Below are 27028 nucleotides of genomic sequence, written 5' to 3'. Positions count from 1 at the left end.
CAAGTGGGCAAGCTTTTGCCTCAAGATTTTTGTGCTCAACAACAACGAGAGCACCCTCAGGTCTCCTGTGTATCAAAAACAGATGATCAGAACACATTGCAATAAGTAAATAAGCAGATACTGCCCGTAGGAAGGTTTCAAAAGTAAAAAAAATGACGAGTGGGGTAAACTAGATGTGTAAGTTATAGATACTTCGGTCTTCAATGGGCATTCGAACTAGGGCTGGAGAATGATCTTTGCTTCTTTCAACCTGTTACTCGAAAGCTGTAACAGCGCCATAACATAAACGGAAACAGTTTCTCCATTAAAGCAAGTGGCAACGATACCCCAATGCTGTTACAAAGAAATTGCTAGGTCCCTCATATGAACATCGTAAAGCAGCAGCATGTCAATAACCAATTGCTCTAAACTCCTTTAAAGGTAAAATTTTGCATAGAAAATAAGCCAAATTTGTGGTGAACAAACAAAATGACTTAGACTTAGTTCTGAAAACTTGTTGAAGCGAAAAAGACCTATCCGCATTCGAAAAATGCCAGCTGGGAAAGGCGACTTTTATAAGGCTTTTCAAGTTGCGAGATTTTTTCTCTCAAAGTATTGTTTTGACCGTCAACTTGTATGCCAATATTTTCAGACCTACTTTCAACATTTTGAGAACAGCTGCTAAAAGACAGCAGCAGACCAAGCAATTATTATTGTTGTGATCTGGAGCAAAAAAGTGCCTGATTTGTAGATAGCTCAAAGAAACAGACTTCCGGAGGTCCTATGCTCAATTTGTGCTCAATACGCTCTTCTAATTGAGCTCTTTTGGATGGCATGGAGCTCTGCAAGTCCAACAAATTTTCTTCATTGTTTTCAGCGTCAGTGACAAACACTTACAAGTACAGGCAGACGGCGAGGTTAATTGTAAGAGCTGCAACTCGTCTTCGAAAGCTGGAAGCGAGTGAACAGAGTAAATGCTTTATAATAAACACAGGCTTTAGATAGCAAAATTTCAATTTTATATGTACGATTTACCTGGTACTACATAAATTACTTCGATTTTCAAGTAAAAAAGCTGTTACTTTCGTACACATAATTTAAAAAAATGTCTTTATGATAAAAAGTCCATCATGCAAGCAACACTAAATTGCATACAAAAAAATCATATTCCTCAACGAGTTGCAAAAAGCTTGTTTTGATGAAAATGCAAAAAAAATTAAAATAAAAATTAATATGTATGATTTATCTGGAACCATTAAAACACATTCTTTATATGATTAAAACTTTTCTTTTGATAAAAATAGTAAAGATTTTTATATAACATAAAGTCACTTTTTATCTGTAGAATTCACCTGAGACACCAAAAATCAAATTCATTAACTAGTTAGAAAAGAACTTGTTTTGATAGACGTATTGTAAAAAAAATTGTATTGAATAAAACAGTTCAATTTTAATATAAACGATTAATTTGGAACCATCAAATTCTCTAAGTAGCTAGTTACAAAAAACTTTCGCTGGGATAGATGTCGTAGAGAAAAGTTTAATATGAAGAGTCGAAGTGTTTTTGATGGATATAGAGAAAATTTTTAAATTAAAATGTCAGATTTTCTATGTACAAATTATCTAGAAACACAAAAATCACAATTCAAAACTACTTAGAAAAAACCTGTTGTAATTAACATTAGCAATAATTAACATTGCAATTTAGCAAAAAAGTTTTCTATATAATATTTCAGTTTTTATATGTACGAATCATGTGGATGCACAAACATTACACTCAATTACAATGAAATAGTTCTAACAAACTTTTCTTTTGATAGACGTAGTAAAAAATTGTTCTATAATATAAAAAGTTAGTCTTTAAATATATGATTTATCTAGAACCACATAAAAAACACCTTCAGTAAGAAAAAATTTGTTTCGAGAGATTAAGAAACGGTTTTTATATTTAAAAAATTGTATATACGATTAATCTGAAACATCATAAAAAACAATCCTTAACTAGTTAGAAAAAGCCTGCTTTGATGTACATATAGTACAAAAAGACTAAATAAAACTTCAATTGTTATTTGTACAACTTACCTGGCAAAAAAATTATTTTCCTTTTAATAATAGAAAACGCTTTTGTTATCATACACATACAGTTAACAAAGTTATATAATAATAAGTCGATTTTTATACTTACAATTTATATGGAAACACAAAAACTACATTCCAATTCAAAATAGAAAAAAACTTTTGCTTTCATACACATACAGTAGAAAAAAGTCGTTATAATAAAAAACTATATTTTTGAAAATTCTAGTTAGAAAGTACTGGTTTTGATGGACATACTCAAAAAAAGGTTCCTGAAAAAAATAAAGTCATTTTTCAGGTACATATCATCTGGAACAACAAAAAATCAATTCCTTATCTAGTTAGAAAAAACTTTGACGGACAAATACTAAAAACATAACCGCCTAGCGTAGGAATAATTGCTCTCGGACAACTGGCATGGGCTCTTATAAATTGAGCCTGCTTCAGTCGGGGGGTAGCCTGAACGGGATTAGGAAATGCACTAGGGGGCTTCAAATAACCTCACTAAAGGTTAATATACCACTATTATGCTTTAAATGAAACATTGGCAACATTTTTGGCGCATTTATATCATTTGACTTTAAATATTAAATTGCCGTCTTAGCTGCTTGAAATTGTTAATGAGAGAGAACTTTAGATAACTCAAAAAGCAAAAAGTCAAGGGCATTAAAGTGACTTAGAAGTTACAAAAACGGTAAAAAGAATGTTAGAGAAAGGAGAGGGTTAGCTTTGGCTGTAGATAAATTGAGCTGAAAGTGGCTAGCAGCACTGAGTAAAAGCAGGAGGGGGTTAGGGAAGTCAGGGGAAGGTGTTAGAAAAGTAAGCGCGAGGTCGTTTTCGAAAAATTTGTGGGATCCAGTTATACCAAAACGCAAAATTACTCTTAACACCCTGAAACTCTGTTTCCTCAACAGCTTCGGGGAAATTCACACTTAGAGCGGGGACGGTTCAACACGCCTTTCAAATGACTTTTGGTATGAAATTGCTGCCGACTTAGTTCAGTTGCTGAAAATTTTGGAAAAAAACAATTAAGCGTGTTCACAGCCACTCAAGCCGTCAAAATCTCGAAGCAAAAATTTTGCCTAAAAACACTCGTTTACAAAAATTGCTTATCTTCGAGATTAATTTTGAATTTCTTTTGGACTTTTCACACGCATACAGTTAAAAAGTTGTATATAGGTCGATTTTTATACGTACAAATTACTTTGCACAACAAAAAATACCTTCCATTTCAATTTGTAAAAAGCCTCGGCTTTCAAACATACAGCAAAAGACCGCTATATAATAGAAAAATATTGTTGTATGTCCGCTTTATGTGGAACCACAAAAATAACATACCATAAATAGTTGAAAAACGTTTGTCTGATAGATAGTCATTAAAAAACTTTTTCACTTTGATAGACATGTAGAAAAAAGGTTTTGATTAATAAAAACACAAATAATCAGATTCCTTAACTAGTTAGAAAAACCTTGTTTAAATGAACATATAGCAAAAATGCTTTTACATAACGAAACGCCAATTTTTATTAGTTATAATAAACGCTTGTTTTGATAGACATGTAGTCAAAAAGATTTTATATAAAACTAACTTTTATGAGTGTGACTTATCTGGAACCACAAAATACATTCCTCATAAAGCTCAAAAAACGTTTTCAATAGACAGTAAAAAAGTTTATATATAACAAAAAGTCAATTTTCTATGTACCTTTTAATAGCAAAACCCCCATAAATTCCATTCCTTAACTACTTAGAAAAACTGGTTTTGATGGAGAAGTAGTAACAAAGGTTTTAAATAAGTAAAAAGTCTTTTATAAATTTTATGTAAGACTTATCTGGAACCACGAAAATCAGTTTCCTTATGTAGTTGGAAAAATTTTTTGATAGACATAGAAAAGAAGGTTTGTATGTAATAAAAAGTCAGATTTTATATGTACAACTTATCAGGAAACCCGAAAATGACATTGCATAACTAGTTAGAAAAATCTTGTTTCGATGAAAAAAAAATTTAAAAAAAACTTATATAAAATAATGTCAATTTTTATAAGAACGATTTTTCTGTAACCAAAAAACCTCATTACCTAACTAGTTATAGAAAACGTTTATTTTGACAAACAAGTAGAAAAGAAGGGTTTTATATCAACAAAATCAATGTTTAAAGGTATGATTTATCTGGAAACACAAAACATGCCTTATATAGTTAGAAAAAAACTTTCGTTTCCAGACTAAAAATCCGTTCTTATAACAAAATTGCAATTTTTATGTCTACGATCAATCTGAAACTCCATAGAACACATTCCTTAACTAGTTAGAAAAAGCTTGTCTTGATTCACGTATATTAAGAAAGGTCTTTGTAAACTACAATGACAATTTTTATATGAACAATTTATCTGAAAACAGAAAATACACATTCCTTAACTAGTTAGAAAAAACTTGTTTTGATGGACACACTGTAAAAAAGCTTTTACATAAAAAAATGTCAATCTCTATATGTACAATTAATTTGGAACCACAAAACTCAAATTCTCTAACTCGCTAGATAAAAAAACTTTTGCTTGGATCGAGAGAAACTTTAATATAAAACACTTTTTTATGGACATAAAGAAAAAACTTTCATATTAAAATGTCAATTTTTAGATTAACAAGTTATCTGGAACCCCAATAATGATATTTCACAATCAGTCAGAAAAACCTTGTTTTGGTGGGAAAATAGTAATGTACGTTATCTCAAAACACCAAAAAGCATATTCTTAAACTACTTAGAAAAAGCTTGTTTTGATGGACAATTAGTAACAAGAATTCTATACAAATAGTCACCCAAACTTTGTATGACCTATCTAGAACAATGAAAATCAACTTCTTTATATAGTTCGAAAAATGTTTTGTTTTGACAGACATAGAAAAAAGTTATACCTCAAAAATGACATTCCATAACTAGTTAGAAAAAGCTTATTTTGATGAAAATACAGTAAGAAAAAACTTTTTAAATACAAAAATTTCAATTGTTGTACAAACGATTTATCTGGAACTACAAAATTTACATTATTTATTTAGTTTGCATAAGTTTGTTCTATTGGACACAGCAAAAACTTTTTAATAAAACAAAATGTCATTTTATATCAACCATTTCTCTGCAACGACAAAAACCGCATTCCTTAACTAGTTATAGTAAACGTTTGTTTTGATACACGTAGCAGAAAAGGGTTTATTATGAAAAATAATCAAATTCTAAATGTATGATTTATCTGGAACCACAAAAAAAAATTTATATAATAAGAAAAAACTTTTGTTTCGAGAGAATTAAAATCTCTTTTTATATAACAGAAATTTTATATACAATCAATCTGAAAACCCCGTAAATCATCTTCCTTAACTGGTTAGAAAAAACTTGACGATCCTAGTAAAATTTTCAAATAAAATGGCATTTTTCATAAGAACGATTAATGTGGAACCACAAAAATCACATTCCTTAACTATTTATAAAAAACGTTTAAGCAATTTCCATCATTTAAACAATTTTTATTTTTATTTTTATTTTAGTTTCTTCTCACACGCAAACAGTTAAAAAGTTGTATATAAGTCAATTCTTATACGTACAATTTATCTTAACGCACAACAAAAATTACCTACCATTTCAAGTAGTAAAAAGCTTCGGCTTTCAAACATACAGCAAGAGGCCGCTATATAATAGAAAAATATTGTTGTATGTCCGCTTTATGTGGAACCACAAAAATAACACATCTTAAATAGTTTAAAAAAATGGTTGTTTTATAGATAGTTATTTAAAAAAAATTTCATTTTGATAGACATGTAGAAAAAAGTTTTTGATTAATAAAAACACCAATAATCAGAATCCTTAACTAGTTAGAAAAACCGTGTTTTAATGAACATATAGTAAAAACGCATTTACATATCGAAACGCCAAATTTTATTAGTTTTAAAAAACGCTTGTTTTGATAGACATGTAGTCAAAAAGATTTTATATTAATAAAACTAATTTTTATAAGTATGACTTATCTGGAATCACAAAATACATTCCTTATAAAGCGCAAAAAAAAGTTTTAAATAGGCAATGAAAAAGTTTATATCTAAAAGAAATTCAATTTTCTATGTACATTTTAATAGCAAAACCCCCATAAATCCCGATCCTTAACTAATTCAAAAACTTGTTTTGATGGAGAAGTAGTAACAAAGGTTTTAAATAAGTAAAGAGTCATTTATATAAGTTTTATGTATGAATTATCTGGAACCACGAAAGTCAGATTCCTTATGTAGTTGGAAAAAAATTTCTTTTTTGACAGACATAGAAAAGAAGGTTTGTATATAATAAAAAGTCGGTTTTTATATGTAAAACTTAACTGGAAACCCAAAAATGACATTCCATAACCAGTTAGAAAAATCTTGTTTCGATTAAAATAAATATAAAAAACTTATATAACAAAATGTCAATTTTTATATGAACAATTTATCTGGAACCAGAAAAACCTCAATACCTAAATAGTTATAGAAAACGTTTATTTTGATAAACAAGTAGTAAAGAATGGTTTTATATAAACAAAATCAATGCTCAAAGGTATGATTTATCTGGAAACACAAAAAATACATACCTTATATAGGTAGAAAAAACTTTTGTTTCCAGAGCAAAAATCTGTTTTTATAACAAAATTTCTACCTTTATATCTACGATCAATCTGAAACACCACAGATCACATTCCTTAACTTGTTAGAAAGAGCTTGTCTTGATTCACGTATATTAAGAAAGGTCTTTATAAACGAAAAAGACAATTTTTATATGTACAATTCATCTGAAAACAGAAAATTCACATTCCTTAACTAGTTAGAAAAACTTGTTTTGATAGACATACTGTAAAAAAAATGTCAATCTCTATGTACGATTAATTTGGAACCACAAAATTCAAATTCTCTAACTCGCTAGTTACAAAAAGGTTTTGCTTGGAGAGACATCGTAGAAAACAGTTTAATATAAAACACTTTTTATGGACATATAGAAAAAGTTTTTATATTAAAATGTCAATTTTTACAAGAACAAGACATCTGGAACCCCAAAAATGACATTTCACAACCAGTTAGAAAAACCTTGTTTTGGTGAAAATATAGTAAGGAACATTTTTAAAAAATCATATTATTGATGTACGTTTCATTTCAAAACACCAAAAAACAAATTCTTAAACTACTTAGAAAAAGCTTGTTTGATGGACAATTAGTAACATAAATTTTTATATAAATAGTAACCCAAACATTATGTATTACTTATCTAGAACCATGAAAATCAGCTTCTTTATATAGTTCGAAAAATGTTTTGTTTTGACAGACATAGAAAAAAAAAGTTATACCTCAAAAATGACATTCCATAACTAGTTAGAAAAAGCTTATTTTGATAAAAATACAGTAAGAAAAAGCTTCTTAAATACAAAAATTTCATTTGTTATAAGAACGATTTATCTGGAACTACAAACTTAACATTAAATATTTAGTTTGCATAAGTTAGTTCTATTGGACACAGCAAAAACTTTTTTATAAAACAAAAATGTAATTTTATATCAACCATTTCTCTGGAACCACAAAAACCGCATTCCTTAACTAGTTATAGTAAACGTTTGTTTTGATGCACGTAGTAGAAAAGGGTTTAATATGAAAAATAATCAAATTTTAAATGTATGATATATCTGCAACCACAAAAAAAACTTTATATAATTAGAAAAAACTTTTGTTTCGAGAGAGTAAAAATCTGTTTTTATATAATTTTTAAAAAAAACTTGGTGAACCCAGTAAAGTTTTCAAATAAAACGTCATTTTTTATCAGAACGATTGATGTGGAACCACAAAAATCACATTTCTTACCTATTCATAAAAAACGTTTGTTTTGATAGGCATGTTGAATAAAGGTTTTATATAAGAAAAAGTCAATTTTTAGTCAAGTATGAAATGTCTAGTACCACAAATTACATTCCACATGTATTTAGAAAAACTTGTTTTGATAAAAAGTAAAAGGTTTTTATATAACAAAAAGTCATTTTATATGTACGATTTATCTCAAAACCTTATAAACCAATTTCTAAATACAATTTTTTATTTAAACAATTTCTATATGTACGATTTATCAGGAACCACAGAAGTCACATTCCTTGCCTAGCTAGTAAAAGCTAGTTTTGATTGACATATATTAAGAAAGGTTTTTATAAACTAATATGTCAATTTTGGTATGTACAATTCATCTGGAAACACAAATTACGTTTCTTATCACAAATATAGCCAAAGGTTGTGCTACCGTATGAAATTTTCTCAGCATAGTCCGTTATAACTTTTTTCCGTTATAACTTAAAAAAATAACATTGGCTCCAGATGACATCTTTTGAGATTTATAGCCATTGAGATTATATAAGTTTTCGCAAATAATAATTTCAATTTTTAATGTGGATACGATTTCACTTAACGCAACTCTCAAATCACATCTCCAAATTATGTTAACTTTCGTCACCGAGTTGATGGAGCTTAAAAATTGATCCAGTTGGTCAATGTAGAAGTATCTCCACTTTTTCAGAATACCTGTAGAAGAAATTTTTTCGCTGAAAGTGCATATTTTTTTCGCTGAAAGTGCTGTTTCGTTTGTCAAAAAAGGTTTTGAAGGCACACAAAAGATTTTTTACAGACCGAGGCTCTTGCCCTTGAGTAGTTTGATTTCATGGAATCTATTGATATTTAATATTCGTTGTGTTTTTCTAGTTTGTCCACATAAGCCAAATCGACGGACCAAGTTTCATTTGTTTTTTTTTACAAAAACTTTCATTCTGGTAAATTTCGAACAAATCCAGCAATACTTTATAAAAGATGGGTTTGTCTTCAAATAAGACCACACTTTGCTTAAAGTTAGCTTGCTCTGGGTCTGTCAGCGTTTCGTGTAAGCCCTTTTGAAAAAGCTGATCCAACCCTTTAACTCTGGAAAGAAAATTCCTTCTGACTGTCCTCTACATGTCTCGTTTAGTCGGCTTAGTTTAGTGATTGTTTGGTATCTCTTTTTGGGTTTGATTTCGAAAAACTGCTGCTGGCTCCATCGCGGCTTTGGTGAATTTTTGTTGATTTTCAGACAAGGCTTCAATATATGATTCTGATTTGTTCGCAACTAAACGAGGTGATATCAAAGTCAATTAAAATTTTGAGAAAACCTCTTGAACAGGGATAACCTCTTACTAATTATTTCAAGTACAGATATACAATCCAAAGAATTGAAGTAAAACATATAGCTACTGTATCTGACCAGCAGATCAATGATGTAAGCCAGAGAGACGAAAGAAGGTCTCAAAAAATTAGATAAACTTAAATAATCAAACAAATTAAAAATATACCCATTGCTAAAACTCTTGAAGTTTTCATCCTAAAAACCAAATTTGATCCAATTAACGTGATCCTTTAACCAGGTTCAGAGCATATTTTTTTCTCTCGATTGTGCCCAGTAAACCATCTGCAAGAGCTGAAAAATATTTCACACTCCCTCAATGATCGAAAATTGTTTTTCGAAAAATTTGAAAACAATTGCAAATTTTATTGAAATGTTGCTAAAATTCGTGATATTAAAATCTTGAGAACCATTTCATTGTCTCCAGAATCTGTAACCTATTTTCAAGCCTGAAAAAGCTTTATTGGCCCACAAAGTTTCATTTATTTGGAAAATGAGTTAAAAATATCAAATTTTATCAAAAGAAATGCAAAAACTCTTAATATAAATGTAAAAAAAACCATTTCATAAGAACAAGAATCTATGCAGTAAAATTGATGAAATTCTTGATGTCTCTGTTGCAAATCGTATTTTTGCGAATAGAAACTATGCAGTAAAAAAGCCCAGAGGAGGTTTCTTGGCCCCAGGGCTAGAAAAACAAATTACAAAAGATCAAAAAACTAAAAAAACTGAAGAAATAGTATCATTTGCGTTTTATGTTTGCAGTACCAAAACATATAGCTCACCAAATAGTCATAAAGAGTAATTATGTCCAACAAAAGTCCTTTCTTGACTTTGACAAACCAACTTAATTCGGTTAAAAAACTAACCAAACAGACGGCAGAAACAGATCCAAACACAAAAATAATTCTAATTAAAAATAGGTGAAAAACAGGTGCAAAAATTGAATAACAAAGTGCAGTATCCGCCTCAGATAGGCAAAAACGCTTCCAAAAGTACCATTATTAGTTTAGATAATTGAGGGAACACCTTTGATTTTAAAAGTTGGAGTTAAAACAGGAAGAGCCACACGTGATATAAAAATTCAGCTTGCTTAGCGAAGATTTCTTCGCACATACTCAAAAAGCTCTCCTTAAGGGACATGAAAAGAGAGCCACTCTCTTCTCTCTGCTCTTTAGGTTTCTTCAGTAATTTGACCTAAACACTTTCTTTTCCCTCATTTCACTTCCTGTATCAAACACACTCCGAAAAAAAATTACCGATCAAAAAGACGCTCCACCAATACTTCTTTTGGAGTCGTAAAAAGACAGCGCACCCATACAATTCAAAGAATTTGAATTGTATGGGTGCGCTGTCTTTTTAACTAAGCACCGCCAGGCTATTATTTAGAAGCTCTTCTTTTTTACAATCCAAAGAATTTGAATTGTAAAATGAAGAGCTTCTAAATAATAGCGTTTGAGAGGCTGACGGCTGCTATTAATAGAATTCAGAAATCCGTATGGGATCAAATAATCACCATCAAGAAAACAATTAATGCAACTTAGAATTGCCTCAGATTTACTCTTTCCGTTCGGTATGATCAAAGACATTATTCAAAAATAACTCCAAATGGCTATTTCATTCTCCCCTTCAGGTGAAATACGCAAATTTGCGTATTTGACGTTGAGTTGACAGTAATAACAATTTTTGTGCCCAATATTGTTAAGCTGTGAAAACTAAGAAACAATTCAGATCATGCAACAGTCAGGATTTCGCAAAAAAAATTCCGAGGGTAGAATTTATCTCAAAAGCAACCAAACTAAAGATTTATTATTATATACATCAACGGGTAAATTATCTACAATCAAAACGCAGTCATCCAATAAACAAACATAACCGACGAACGTCGGGCGAATTGCTCTCAAAAGACTGCCGAGCGGTGGGATTCGGTAGTATCCAGATTGGGCGTAGGGATGCTATCATCAGGGCGAGAGGAGTTGGGGCGGCGTTAAGCGATGAGGGGTAGAGTTGTGGGAGAGCTGGACGAGAGGGTGATCCAAATCGCCGGGTTGGAGGAAAGTGGACGGGGGTTTTGGGGCGAGGGAGGAGGTGCCGGTGGGGGTGACAGAGGAGGGCCAAAACTTCTTTAAGACTAAGAACCGCCATTCACACCTTCAAATGCTATTCACACCTTGAAATTGTCTAGGTGAATCGCGACTAATAGGGCGTAAGAGTCTAAGAGAGCTGCACAGTAACTCAATTCCTTCCGAATGCTACCTGTTGATCCTGTTTTTGAGAACGAAAAGTCAAATGGGTCAGAAAAATCGCTCAAGCGAAAAATCGCATAAGAAAAAGACCACAGGACTAGTAAAATTGCTACAAATTTCGTTTGAGAGCAATTTAAAAGGCGACCAAGCCAGCCACATCAGAGAACTTTTAGCCGTGGAATGTCAGGTGGAGGGTTGTTTGCCTGTAGAGCTAAGCCCTCGTATTCTAGAATTTGACTTCTCAGTGACTCGGCAGCTTCAGCCATCACGTCAGCCGACATCTGATCGACTCTAAAACAATTATACAACCTGCATATGGGAAAATTTATCTCACTAACATTGGACGACCCAATATGGAACGGCGGGTTTTCACGTGGTCTTCAGGTGGATTTAACCCTCGCACGAGGTGTTCAATTGTAATGAAACATGCAAACGCGTACAGTAGGTAATTGCCAGCGTATATGATGTGAAATTAGCAATGAAATAACATTTGGCAAACGTTTGAAATTCTGCTATTGGACTCAGCTCTAAAATTTTAACATAGCCGGCGGACTGTCAGAAAATAGCCGTTCACCCCTGAACAATGTTCGGATTCAGTCGCAGCCTTGAGTAATGTACGTCAGGAATTTAACCTAGAGTGACTTGTGAAAAACGAAAAAAGTTGAGAACAAATTTAAAAAAAAATAGAGCATGGCAACATGAAAAATACTCAGTTACAATCATTAGAACAGATTCGGCCAATAACCCGACTATCAACATTTTTAAGAGTAACAACATCCTTTGATACACATTGAGGCATATGACCTTGCATACAAGAGAACAGAACAAAAACCAGAAGCTTTAGAACTTTTTGAAATCATTTACCAATATTATTTTTTTTCTTTCTTTATTTTAGAGCAAAGTTAACAAACATTGTCATATTTTAACACGGGGCAGATACTAGGTGGGTCTCTGCTATCCTATCCCTAATTGTAGTATTTGTATTTATAATTAAATTGATGATATTGTTTGAATCGGAGAAATTAATCTTCTCTTTCTTCTTTCTTAATATTCAATAAATAACGGTTCACATTACGCAGGTCATTACAGAGCGTCCTTCATAATACGCATCAACCAACTTTGCGGAAAATCGATACGAAAATTAGTGACGTCAAAGTAAAAAAAAAGCGCGTAGTTATATATTAAAACATTAAAAACAAACCAACCATGAAAGTTTAGAACGCTGATAACAACTTTAAAAAGTCTACTAGGGGAGAAAGTGAAAAAAAACATTAACTCAAGATTAAGGCGATACAAAAACCAAATGAAATCGATCGAATACAAACATTGCCTCACCTCGGTCAATGAAACCATAAGCTACAAGGGTAGCTGAAACCAATGAGACGCAAAATCAACCCGATGAGACGTGTAACTAACAAGATTAAGGGGGTCCTATAATGAAAAAATCCGAAGAACCACTGACAATTTCTTGAAAACAAACAGTGTCAAAGTATAAAAATCATTAGAGCGCTAAATTAAAAAAAATACCTCAATTTCTATTTCACCAGCAAGCCGCATTACTGAGACTCAGCAACAAGTAACAAAATATGACGAAGATGAGTTAGTCGCATGAGACTAAGTTGTAAAACAACAAAAAGCACGATAATGTGCAAAAAAGTGAAAGTATTTTTTTATAAAAAAAAAGACAGTTTGAGAGTCATAAAACCATAACCTATAAGACAACAACAATTCACAGGTTTGTTTATGCCTCATCAAAAACCTATATTCAAAAAACTCAGAGATAACACAACCACAGGAACAACAAATACGGGCACTAATGAAAATTTTACTAAAACTTCAACAAGTAATAAATCCCAAAAGCTAATAACAGCAAACATTTAATAGATGTGATTGTTCCGCAATTTTAAATCAATATAGCCATCAATTAATAGCACTAGCTATGTACTAGGACAGCAAAATGGACAAATCCAAGGAAACAAACCGACTAATGTCGGATTAATTGCTCTCGAACGACAGGCGGGCGCAATTTAACTCATAGGTAGCGTAGCTTAGAAAAGTTTTAGGTCCGAACCCCTCAACCGAAGGTTGGCAGACACCCTTCATAACCACTCAGCTACAATGGTTTTGGTTTCTTTTCGCTCAAAATTGCTTTTAACCACGAACTAAACTACAGAACAAAAGCAACTTAAATCCCTCAAGAAGCCAAAGAATGATATAGAACAAAAGCGCAAAAATAATCAAGCGAAAATTTTGCAAAAATGGCTTCTATAAAAAGACACACAGGTTTAAAATAACTGTTTCAAAATTCGTTCGAGAGCAATTAAACACAGAAATTCACGAGTATTTTCATGAAAACATTGCATGAAAGGTATCAACATAAACTGCATACTAAATTTTGAAATCAGCTTGAAAAAATTCGTGTTAAAAACTACCACTTTTTAACTCTCTTTTACTACAGTTTGACTAAAACGGCTACAACAATTTGACTTCTCATTCACATGAAAAAGTTGCAGCACATGCGAACAGATCTCCAGACAAGACCGCTCCAATACAAACCAAAACCTTTAGATTATAGGAGTAAATAAAAGCCGTTTAGATAGCTGACGGCTGCCATTTTGTCACACTTGACTTGACTTTTATTAGTACTCTTACCCGAATTTAGGTACTGGTTTAAGTTATGAAACATTAATCAATTACCGTCGGATTAAGTGAACTCGAACGACCGGTGCCGCAATTGAATTCAGAGTGAGTTTAGCCCAGATAAATTTTATGTTTGCAAAAAATCTGACTAGGGAAGAGTTCCAACTCACGAAACTCTATTTGCTAGAGGACAACAGGGCCTTCCAACTCCCTTTATTATCATCGCTTGTTTTAGCGACAGACTTAATTTAATTGAGAGCAATTTATATAAAGCAAAAATCAAGAAGTCAAGTCATTCGAAAAGTGAAGTCGTAAGAAAATCTAGAAAAAAAAGTTCTCAAGCAAAAACTCTGCATAAAAAAGACACACGTCTATAATAATGCTACAAATTTCGTAAGAGAGCAATTAATAAGAGCAACTTAATTTACGCACCAATCAAGCGTTAAAATCACTCGACGCGTCAAACCATCGGACGAAAAATTTATCCAACGAAAAGTGGCGTAAAAAGACCAGCACGACAACAATAGGTGACACGAACGAATTCGGCACCCATATCAAGACATCATCAATTGATTCACGAAATCAAGCAACACAAGCCCTCAAAAACAATGAAGTAGCATAGCTAACAAATTGCCGGGAGATAGTCGCCATTGACCCTCTTGACGCACTGTGAAAAACTGTCCTAATTTGTTGTGTAAACTCAGTTGGATTCTAATATTTCCAATTTAGCTTCTAAACTGAGGAGTCTACTAAGCTTAAAACCAATGCCTGTTAGCAATCGCTCTAATGAACTTTAATGACCTAATGCACCAAGACGTAATGACCTGGTTTCATCAGTTTATCCCCTTTCTTCTGATTTTGCTCTTTTCACTTTAATCATATTCTCTACATTGCGAACATCGGTGAGGGAAAGAACTTAAAATCCATTGAGTTGAGTGAAGTTAGAGGAAAAAACATGATCGAAAGATTCAATTTGAAAAAAAACAGCAGGTACAGTCCTGAATTGCATACAACCTATGAACTGAATTCACTAAAGACCAGACTTTTCCAGTAGCATCAAATTATGACAGTCCACAAAGCATATGCTCATCTATGCACATAAATAAAATAATTAACGAAGTAAAAATTTTATATAACTTTATAAATTTATATAAAACTTTATATAACAACCGACACTATTTATACCTAGAATTTCTATATAATACACCAAACTTGTGCAAATAAATAACAGAAAATGCAAAACAGGGTAAAAATTGAGAAATTTGACAAAGAAAAGAATCTTTTAAAATTAGTGGCGTCAAAAATAGTATAACGCAAAAAACAAACAAAAACTTTTAACCACAGCATAAAAACAACTTTTGAAGTAAAAAACACCAATAGTAGTTTTGTTAAGAGAAAAAGGGACAAAAGAACAACAAGAAGATAATTAACAGAATGAGCAAGTCACAGCAACCCAACACTTTGAATTAGTCATAAAAACAACAAACTGAACTCTCTACCTAGATTCATTTGCAACCATTGGAACTTCTCATTATTGAGACGAAGTTAAAAGACCACTAAAAGAACAATAAAAAGGAGCAAAAACTCTGAACATTACCGACATCTTTTGAAAACAATTGTATCAGTAAAAGAAAGCCATCGGCTGAAACACTTAATTTGAATTTTAAGGTCTCATTAGCAACCAATGAGAGCTATTATTATCTGGATTGAGTCAAAACAAAGCAAAAAGAACAACAAATGTAGGCAAAATTCAAAAATCGTACAAGAGTTTCTGAAAACAAATTGTGTCAAGTCATGAAAAACGATACATAAGAACTCATTACATTAACGACCTTCAATTATGACAGCTTAGCGAACAAAGAACAACAAAATAACGAGCGACAGAATAACTACCCAAAACCATTGAAACTAAAGAAATAACAGATCTTCTATAAAACAAACAGTCATAACAACCACATGACATCAAAATTACAATTATGCATTCTTAGAACACTTTTATGGCCTTCTAAAAACATCATTTAAGATTATCAGGAGAATAAACATTGATAGAAGGTTCAAACTCCAGTTTCTCCCTCCAGTTAAAACATAACTTGAAAATTGAAAACCATTTACGCTCCAAAAATATCTATCGCTCCTCCAATTACAATTCCTGTACATGTCTCAATAGTGGACCCTGAAGGCCACGTGTTCATGTGTCACTAGAGTGTCCTCGCAGGCGACACTCTCTCATTATTTTGTTAAGAAATACGTGGAAAAACTTCAGCCACTTACATACTGATATATTTTAGAAAAAAATAAGCAATGAACTCATTAAAACTTTTGACCTCTATCTCTCAAGGATGGCAAAATGATATGAAGGCTGGAAATCAGTTTCTGACCTTTGGTAGGGGCGAGATTTAGTGCAAACCCAACATACATGCCCTGTGTATTTTTTAAATTTTCTTTTTAAGCCCGAAAACACTCAAAAAATGACGAAATGTGGTCTAGGGAACACGAAAAAAATTTTGGGAGCAAAAAAGAAACTTTCAATTTTTGAACTTTAAAAAAATAGTTTTTCTGGTTAAAAATTTTGAAAATTATGATCTCATTTTTTCAAAAATAGTGAAAGTTTCAGCCTTTCTCAAAATATAGGCCCAAATATGTAATAGTACTTCTGTTAACTAGAAAAGCAAAGTCAATCATTCCATTCTACCATTCAATTTGAAAAAAAAATAAAAATGAAACAAATTAGATGGGAAAAGCAAAATGTGCGATAACATTTCGAATCGAAAGCAATTTGTTAGATGGTCTATTATACGTCAAAAAATCAAAAAGCTATGCATCTCCGAGAAATACACTGAGCAAAATGAAAATTAAAGATCGGAATCTAAATATCTAAAATTTTCTACAGCCTACTCTGAAAATTGCAAAGTGTCAAAAATTGTTCTCAACATGACTTAAGAAAGAGAGTCTGTTTATTAATATTATTAATAAAGCACCATCACAAAACCCAAAAGCACCGGAAGATTGAGCAAAAAGTGAAAACTACAAAATACAGAATTGGTTCATTTATTTAAACATTTGGCCAATCAAAATTTTATTTTTTTTGTAAATGGTAACAATACCCCTCAGACAACTCTAAATAAACGAACGGACATCAAAAAAGTTCTGAAAGTCAGAAAAGCAGAAGAATTAAGCAAAAAATGTACAAAATATAAACGTAAACAAAATAATTCGGCCAATTTACTTCGACTAAAACAAACTTAAAGTGATATCAACCAAATATTCCTGGATAATCAAAAGAGACCCAAATGTACAGAAACTTGTTTATGGCTTGAGGAAAACCACTTTACCCCAAAAACGACTAGATAAAACTGCTTTGAAAAAGCCATGAGTGATCTTAAAAAAACTGCTTTTCAGAAACTTTTTTCACGCCTCTTTTCTCTGCTCTTCTTTACATTCAGCCTTTCACCCAATTACTTAGTTTTCGCGTGCGCCTTGACGTTCACATTTTAAATAACTATCGATCAAAAAGACGCTCCACGAATGCTCCTTCGAGTCGTACAGGTAGAAATCCATTACTCCTCTTCGAGTGGTAAAAAAAAGACTGCTCACCAATACAATCCAAATCCCTTGGATTGTAAAACAGGAGAGCGCCTAGATAATAGCTTTTGAGAGGCCGACGGTGGCTATTAATGAGCCACATTATCATGGAGTATTCAAACCTTGTGTAATGATGAAGATTAGCTTTCCGCCTATACAGCTTCATGAATCTGTTCTCCAGGTTGACGAAAGTGTGGCGAATACATAGGTTGTTTGACAAATTCAGCAGACTATATGGCAGTCCAACAGGTGGCGCTGAGCAGATGCCAGCTTTCCAACCCTCTTCATTCCAGTGAATGAATTTCGTCTGTTTCCTCATTCTAAACAACCTCCCTAGTTTGTGTTAAAATACACTGTCAGAAAATCAAAATCCCAAAAGACTGCATGACATCGGTAGTTAGCCTGAATAAATTCACTTCAAGCTGCAAATGGTGTCCTCAGAGCTTATTGTACATGACTAAGATTTAGAGTTGAAAAAAAAATTGACGCTTTTTTCATAGACTTCTAAACTACCGCCAGTTAAAAACCGCTGCTTAAAAATTTAACCGCAAAATAAAGAGTGAAAAAGTCACTTGCAAAAAACTCACTCCGAGCGAATGAAAATTTTAAAAGCACAGCTGTCGGACTGCTGAAAAAGCTGCGTTATAGACTTGCGTACCGTACAATAAGGCTAGAAACAGATAGAAACAAGTTGAGGTATCGACACCGCCTGAAAAAACATGTTAAAACTTTTAGCGATTAACTAAATGGCTCGCTAAAATTCATCCCACATCCGTATTTTATTAAGGAAATAATTACTCATATGGGTTTCATTCAAACTGAACTAGAGTTTTAAAGTGCAACTTTACATTTTTTGAGTGAGGTAAGTCAGATATGAATAAACAATAATCAGGTAAATGACCTCAAATAATTTGCTAAAGAAAGTATGTCAAGTGCGCAAAAGCCGTCAGTGAGAGCAAGAAGTTACTCAGAAAAATTGACAATTCAGCTTTGCCATGTGAACAAACCTAAAACGAAAACGTCAGACGACGAAAAACAGCAGAACAATTCATAAATTACAACCCAACGAATGAAACAATCTCAAGACCTAATGACCAGTATCATTAAAAAAATTTACGTAATCCAAAGAGAACACAACACATGAAGCAGAAGAAAACCCTCTGATAGTCAGCAGAGTATATACTTAAACAAACTCAAAAATATCAGAATTACACATCCTAATTATTCATGAAAACTAATGTTACCAAATTTATTAAAACCAATGTTTGAACTACCTTAAACAGTAAACAAGGAGGCTCGGTAATTTGCGTACACATACATTGTTCCAACCCGGCTCATCCACATTCTTGACTTAATTGTCTACCAAATGATGGAGATAGAAAAAACATACATATCGATCAATAAACCACCAATGGAATACAATAACGCCATTCTAGAGGGCAATGAAAATTGGTGTTTATAGGAGAAAACAACTAAAAAAAGCAATAATAAACATCAAATAAACAACATTATTTACAACCAAAAAGTCTGTAATAAAAAATCATGAGACAATCAAATTCGCATCAGATAAAACCTAAACAAATCAAATTAACCTATCCTCCTTAGAAAAGATATGAAACCCAACTCCATGCGACTGTGTGACAGGTCGACAAAAGAGCAAAAATGTGCGGAGTTCAAAAATGCGTTTCTATTTTTGAAAACAATTAATTTCACAGTTATTACTCTCATCAGATATTAACTAAAGGTTCATTTATATCTCCATAGGGAGCAATTCAGACGTGTCAAAATCCAATGTTCAATTCCGCAATTTTTCAAAGCCAATGGGACCTACCATTAAAGTTATAAAAATAGGATCTATTAGGAAAAAATAGACAAAAAAGCAAGAAAAACAGGACAATATTGTGGTCAAAAACTCAAAAAGGGACTTTCACCTTGAATTAAAAACTAGCCAAGTTCGCTGAGGGCCTCTTGCAACTTGATGCCCGCTGAGCTTTACCAGTTTATCCCGTTTCAGAAGCTAAAAAGTCATCAGTAAAATGTATGAAAACATCTTTAAAAACATAGCACGACCATTCTTGAAAAAAATCCAAACAAACGATCAAACACTTAGAACTACTATACTTGACCAACAGATCGGTTGAACAACACCAGCCAAAAGTTGCAGAAAACAACCTCAAAAGTTGGAAAACGAAAATGAAAAAACATAGGCTGCAGATTGCCGGAATAGCTGCGAAAGAATAAACTTGCGTGCCGTATAATAGAGATAGAAACAAATACAGATCTAAATTGAAAAATTTAAAAACCTATGTAAAAAAAAATTCAGCGATAAACTATTAAAGCTTGAAAAAGTTAATTCCGCAAAAGGCTTTCTTAAGGACCCTTACTGCACATATGAGTTCCTTTGACCTTAAACTAATTCAAATTAAACTTAAGTTTTAAAGTGCAAAAGCCATTTTATTGAGTGAGGAAAGTCACGTATGATCAAAATCTAATCACGCAAATGAACTTAAAACATTTGCTAGGGAGCATGAAAAATGACGTCACGCGCCCAAACGCTGTTAGTGAGAGGAAAATTTCACCTGTTCAGCTTTGCTGTGTGAACAAATGTAAAACGAAAAATGTCACAAGACGAAACAAAAAAAAGCACCGCAATATAGCTCCGCTCAGCTTACAGCTTCGCAACTGCCATTAAACAAAAATATAATCACTGTTTAAACTCTTGAGTATTTTACTCTGAAGGACAAAAATCATCCAATCAATTATACCCACTAACTCAACCATAGGTCTTGAAGTACATTTATTGGCTGATAAAAACAACAAAAATCGAGAAATATGACAAATAATTAAAAGTGAAAATTGGAAAATTTAAGTTCCATAATTTTGCAATATTAAAATCAAAACCAATTTCTTCTCTGGGAGCTGTCTCGTAACCTATTCTCAAGCTCCAAAACGTTTCATTGGTCCGTAAAGATTGCTGAAATAAAAAATGACAAAAAATACAGAAAACTAGAAAACAATTGCAACTTTAAATGAAATGTTGCTAAAATTTTTGACGATAGTTTCTTCAGAACCATTTCACTTTCTCCGGAGGCTATCCATTAACCCAAATTCAAGCCTTAAAATGCTGCATTGGCTCAAAAAGATTGATAAAATAGGAACATGAGAATAATTTTCAGAAGCGTTAAAAATTTGAAACTTTATGAAAAAATTGTAAAAGTTCGTGATATTAAAAAGTTAAACCACATTCCATTGCCCATCTCAAATATGCAGTAACATAATAGCAAACCCTAGAGGAGGTTATCTGACCAATGCGACACGAAAAAGGATAATATTTTCATACTGATTATTTTCAAATAACTTAGCAAACAAAAAATAGCAAATTTTATCAAATAAATTCCTTAAATTCGCGACATTAAAATTATGAAAGCCTTTCCATAGGCATTAAAAACCATAAATCGTCCTATTTTCAAACCCTCGTGGAGTTTTATGGCCCTTGAGGCCGGAAAACTTCGAAAAATTTTCAAAAAAAGTTAAAAAAAATTATCATTTTTAGTGATTATGTTTCGATTACCAAAACATATAGATCATAAAATAGACATAGCAAGTAAATAATCTTACAAAAAACCTTTATCAAATTTCAAAAACGTCAATTCAAGACTAATCAAAGAAAAAAACTAGAAAAAGGATTAAAAAACGTGAAAAGTTGCACCATTTTGGGCTCAAAAACTAAAATTGACCTTTTAAACGTGAATTGAGGCTTTCCAAGCAGCTGCACCACTCTAAGGACTTGAAGAACTACGCAAGCTAACTTTGGGCCTCTAATAAAACTTATCGATCACTGGGATTTACCTGTTTATCCCGTTTTGAAAGGTCAAAGTCATTGAAAAATGTGTAAAAACATACAAAAAAAGACAGAGCACCAATACAACCCAATTCTTTGATGATAAAAACAGCGCACCAATACAATCCATATTCTTTTTGGATTGTAAAACGGAGAGCGCCTAAATAATAGCCGTTGGGAGGCTGACGGCAGCTATTAATCAAGTTAAAAGCTTTTGTGAGATAAAACGGCTATAGTATACATTGTTTTCAATTGTTTCAACTGAATGTGCAACGTCATCTGCTGCTGGATTCGTTTTCGGAAATGACCGAAATAGGTCGATAAATGGTGATATCAAGTTTATGTCCTGTCTTGAAAATTGGCGTTAGCTAATTTTAATTTAGTTGGAAATAACCTTGTTTTAATGCACACATTGAGAGAAATTTGTAGGTGAGCGCCTATTGCCAGCTTGCATGAATTAGCCGAAAGAATCTTCGGTCCTAAAAGAGACCAACTGCAGCGTAATAAACTTCCGAACTCTGAACTTCAACCTACCTGTCAATATTTCTTCTTACATCTGAGAGGGTAACATTTGCACCTCTCAAAAGAAGAGCACACGCCACGTACACATCGTGTTTTGGATCAACCTCCAGGAGATGGTACTCGGCAGAGAAAGAGTTGGTGAACATCGCATCCAAATTCCGTGCAGGGAGCTAGAGCACATTTAACTAAATTGTCCAATCGCCTCTTTTCTACGAGCTGAAAAGCTCATTCGTTTTTATTAATCACAGTGGACTCTGGCTCGTTTCCACGAAACATGATATCATCTAGCTAGAGAGCGCTTTTGAGTTTCAAAGTTCGAATTTACTGTACCATTCTAGTGGATTCGTTTCCACGAGATGCATTGTTATTTTCTTTTCCCCTTTTAGCGTTTTATCATAACTAAATTTCCGTAACCTATCATTATATTTGTCGTTGATCTTTTCTGATATATTGATTGAAATTGTTCAATCACTATCATTTTGTTCACGCATTATAGCGCAATCATGCAAAGGGGAGGCATTGGATGTAACCGGAATGACTTCTACACGAACCAAGAAACGGATGTAACTCCTTGCACAAGAAACATACCCGGCAGAATGCCGGAAAATAGCCGCCGTTGATTCCAAGAAGCATGATTGGCATTGAAAGAATATAAGATATTGAAAAAAAAAGACTTTTGTACGAAAACATTTTTTAAGTCCGATTTATTTTGATTGCATTTCGTAGTTGAACATACTTCAGTTTCTTAGAGAGAGGCTACAGGGGCTACTATCAATACCAATCAGCATTAGAGATGGTAACTAAGACTTATAGGATCGACGTTCAAATAGCGGGCATCTAAAATTGGGCTTTATGAGTTTATCCCGTTTCTATTTCTGACTTCAATTTTTTATAATGACTCTGTTCATTTTGAATTGCTTTGCTGAGCAACTGATGTTCAAAATCACTTTTAGCAGAATGGGAGAAGAGAGAAACTAGAGAAGTCAAAAAGATTTCACGAAAAATGTTGAAAAAGCGGCAAAATGAGGTAAAGCGAAACATTTTTTTATTCGATGAAGTAAAAAAAACATAGCAGGACAAGTCATTACGTACATTTCAGAGAATTTTCATTGACTAAAAGAAAATTAGACCTAGAACGGACTATGGATGGATTGGGAAAACCATTTAGAAAAAATCCGATCTAAAAAATCGCAAAAACAATAAAAATCGAAGTGAATATGCCGCATGTGAACAAAAAACCACTAGCGAGAAAGCAAATTTTTGTTCAAACACCGTTTTCCCACTCTACTTTAAAATTAGAGCGGAAAAATTTCACGCCGCAAAAACACTCGCTTTTTCGCTCCATTTCCTGTTTCGGCGTGACCAAATTCACTACTCCAATTTGACTTCAAAAATCATGAAAATGTGCGAACAGTTCTAAAAAAAAACATAGCCGGGAGAATTCCGCAAACGACTCAAGGAAAAAACTGCCCATAATTATGACTAAACAACTAGAACAACTATTGTGAACCTCCACAAATGCCATAAAAATAAGGAAGAGTAGAAATGGCATTCGAACACAAATTGATTAAAAACCATACCCGGCAGATTGCCGGAAAATAGCCGCCGTTGATTCCAATAAGCATGATTGGGATTGAAAGAATAGAAGATATTGAAAAAGAAAGATTTCTGTACAAAAACAATTTTGAAGTCCGATTTATTTTGATGGCATTTCGTAGTTGAACATAACGTACTTCTGTTTCTTAGAGAGAGGCTACAGGGGCTACTATCAATACCAATAAGCATTAGAGATGGTAACTAAGACTTATAGGAACGATATTCAAATAGTGGGCATCTACAATTGGGCTTTATGGGTTTATCCCGTTTCTATTTCTGACTTCAATTTTTTAATCTGACTCGGTTCATTTTGAATTGCTTTGCTGAGCTACTGATGTTCAAATTCACTTTTAGCAGAATGAGAGAAGAGAAACTAGCCTACAGAAGTCAAAAATATTTCACGCAAAATGTCGAAAAAGCGGCAAAATGGTAAAGCGAAAAAAATTCGACGAAGCAAAAAAAATAGGAGCGCTATAATAGCCGGCTGAGAAGATGAGGGCGGCTATTAAAAACTAGAAAAACTTAATGAGTTTTTTGAAAGTACAAGAAAATATAAAGCCGAATAAAGTTCCTTTGCAATTAGAGCAATGAAAATCTCGCAAAGCAATGAGCAAGTCATAATAGGCTATAAAAAACTTTAAAGATTAAAAAAAAGAAAAGATTAAAAAAAAGAAAAACTGCAAAAAAAAAAGAAAAATGGTTTGAAATTTCTGTTTTTTTTTGTGTCATTTTTCTTTAGGAAAAAAATTATACCAACAAAACTTTAATCAATTGGTATCTGAAAATTTCTTAAGTAACAAGCTTCTGTTCAAATCCTATTTAAAGCAGTAAAACAAAAAAAAAGCAGGTAAAAAATCATTAAATTTAGTCCAAAATCAGCAAAACTGATCAAAAACCTCGAAATTAGCATTAAAATCATATTAACTAATTGAAACTTTCAATTCCTATCACAACAGCGGTATGAACAAAAACCACTCTCTTTTCGATCCGCTCTTCACTTTTGTTCAGCTGATGATGGCGGTAGAAGATGAGGGCTGCTATTAATAATAGCAATATCAGATCTTTGAAAAACAGTGGCAATCCAAAGAGAAAACCTCTCCACGTAGTCATATACAAAATAAATCAGCAAACATTTGACACCAACCATAAATTATTGATAGATTCTACCACTTGCAATAGATTCTTTCAAATGACACGTACGCGGAATAATTTCATTTCCAATCCGGACGGTCCAGAAACTTGCCTATCAGTTAACTGAAAAAACGTTTAAACCTTTAGAGTAAACCTTTAGATCTTTTAGAGAATAGAGCGGGCACTGACTGCTCGTGAGATACTGCATCCGTGGGAAAGGCACCATATTCATTGTGACCTCATTCAAGTCCACGTTGAGGCTACCCTCGAAGCGACTGGATGCAGTTAAATTTAGAAGCAGGTGTGCCACTAGATTGTTCATGGCGTCAAAAGCCATTTCCTCTTTCTGTAGGGAACCTAAAAATACCCGGCAGATTATGCATGAAGTACCCGCCAATAATTTCCATAACCCCGATTGGGATTGACGGAACAGAAAAGATGAAAAAACTGATTGATGTAAGAAAACTTTTTAAGCGTGCGAACTATTTTGATTTCAATTCGTTGCTACACATACTCCTGTAAATTAATGAGAGGATACAGGAGGAAGTATATTTACCAATATGCATTAGAGATGGTAACTTTAACTTATAAGAACAAACTTCAAGTAGCGGGCATAAAAAATTGGGCTTATCCCGTTTCCATTCTTGATTTCATTTTCTATGACTCCGTTCATTTTAGATAGCTTTGCTGAGCAACTACAGTTGCAAACGCTGAGCAGAATGAAACTAGCCTGAAGAATTAAAAAAGATTTCACTCAAAATGTCGAAAAAGCTGCAAAATGAGGTAGAGCAAAGCAAATTTTTATTCGGCGGAGTTCAAAAAATAGCAACGACTGCAATCTGATGTAAAAAAAACAATTGCCACGGCACTTTTCTTCAGTAGTTGCCAGCTAAGTGACCCCAACTCTTTTCACGTGCGTCTTTTGCCTTCTTCTGAAAACTCAAATCTTTTTGCCGATTTAAAAAACTCGAAACCATTGAGAGCAAAGAAATCTAAAGAGAAAAAGGTCTTCCAGAAGCCTTCAGAAGCATTTGTGTCTACGTGTCAAAAACTGCTAGCCGATAACGCCAAAAGCTGCATAGAACACTGCAATGGTCTTGATAAAACCTGTGAACGAACAATTGCCACATAACAAGAGATCTTCGGAAATTATCGACGTACTCAATCTGAGAAATCGTCATCCAAGCAATGGATGCCAGGATTTTCCTGCCGACATCTGCAAAAATTATATTCAGATCTATTCTTTGAGAGTTTCAATGGCCCACTTCATCCGCCCTCTCCGAGTACTTGCCAACATATCCCTGCGAATCTATAATAACAGTTATGTATTTACATATACAAGGAGAAATTAATCTCGTAAAAAAATTTATTAGAGGAAATAATCAAAACTCTGGACACCAACTCAATGCCAAAAACCACATTCTTGAATACCAAAGCTTGGAAAAGGCGAAGTCATGACTCTGGTCGATTGAGCTGCTCTTTGGCGTTCACTTCTGTTATCGTTGTAGTCTTAGACAGATTTAAGTCACTTGCTTTTGGGTGCTCGATTTTATGTTACCAATTGCTCAACAGAAGTTTACAACATCTATGCGGTAAACTATTAGCTTGAGGCCAACAGATTGGTATTCTTCGAGGGCTGATTTTCGAAAAACGTATGCAAACAGTTGGTCAAGTTAAAAGGCCGAAAGCCGCTTTCAGTTCACAAGACCGAGCAGCTTTGTCAGGCCCGGTGAACAACCCTGTCAGGCGTCCAAAAGGCTCGTGAAGACCACTCTTCAAATACACAAGCGATATAGCTGACTTACAATTTCGCTTCAGGTTTTTCTTCACTTTCTGGTGTTGAACGCAGGGACGAACTCTGACAGAAGCCTTTTTCCAAATTCCTTCAAGCTGTGCCCAATTCGTCTGAAAGGTGGGATTCTCTCTAAAAATACAAGCTGGAAAGTTGGAAATGGTTTAAACAACCAAAAATGGTTGGGATGAGAGGACCTGCTTTTTCGTTATCACGTCTGCAAGCGGCAATGGTCTCGCGTCGAAGTGAGGAGCAGAAGGAGCGTTCAGACCCACCTGCGTGATTGCTTCCGTTTTCGTATTCTGGCTCCAAGACAGTTGAAACCGATATCATCAAACAGCTTGATATCATCAGACCATGTGAACGTTAGGTTAACATAATGGCTTTGCATAATATTTATCGAAATAAAAAAAAACCTCGAAACCAATGAG

General features: G+C 33.2%; 1 protein-coding gene across 1 annotated transcript in view; it reads right to left on the bottom strand.

The window, feature by feature from the left end:
* Nucleotides 1–11589: 11589 nt before the first annotated feature.
* The window catches only part of LOC142335253 (tubulin epsilon chain-like), a 50636-nt gene continuing 35197 nt past the window's right edge, over nt 11590–27028 (bottom strand). Inside the window, exons 5-8 of the mRNA XM_075383674.1 lie at nt 24960–25162; nt 22091–22248; nt 17838–18035; nt 11590–11784 (exon numbers count right to left, since the gene is read on the bottom strand). Of these exons, the coding sequence (XP_075239789.1) occupies nt 11652–11784; nt 17838–18035; nt 22091–22248; nt 24960–25162 (692 nt within the window). The 3' untranslated portion in view covers nt 11590–11651. The remainder of the gene's footprint in view (nt 11785–17837; nt 18036–22090; nt 22249–24959; nt 25163–27028) is intronic.

Source organism: Convolutriloba macropyga, chromosome 2 (genome assembly GCF_964194025.1).
Source record: "Convolutriloba macropyga chromosome 2, txConMacr16.3, whole genome shotgun sequence".
In the NCBI taxonomy this organism is placed as follows: domain Eukaryota; kingdom Metazoa; phylum Xenacoelomorpha; order Acoela; family Convolutidae; genus Convolutriloba; species Convolutriloba macropyga.
The sequence above is the reverse complement of the archived record's forward strand: the minus strand, read 5'-3'. Positions and strand labels throughout refer to the sequence as shown.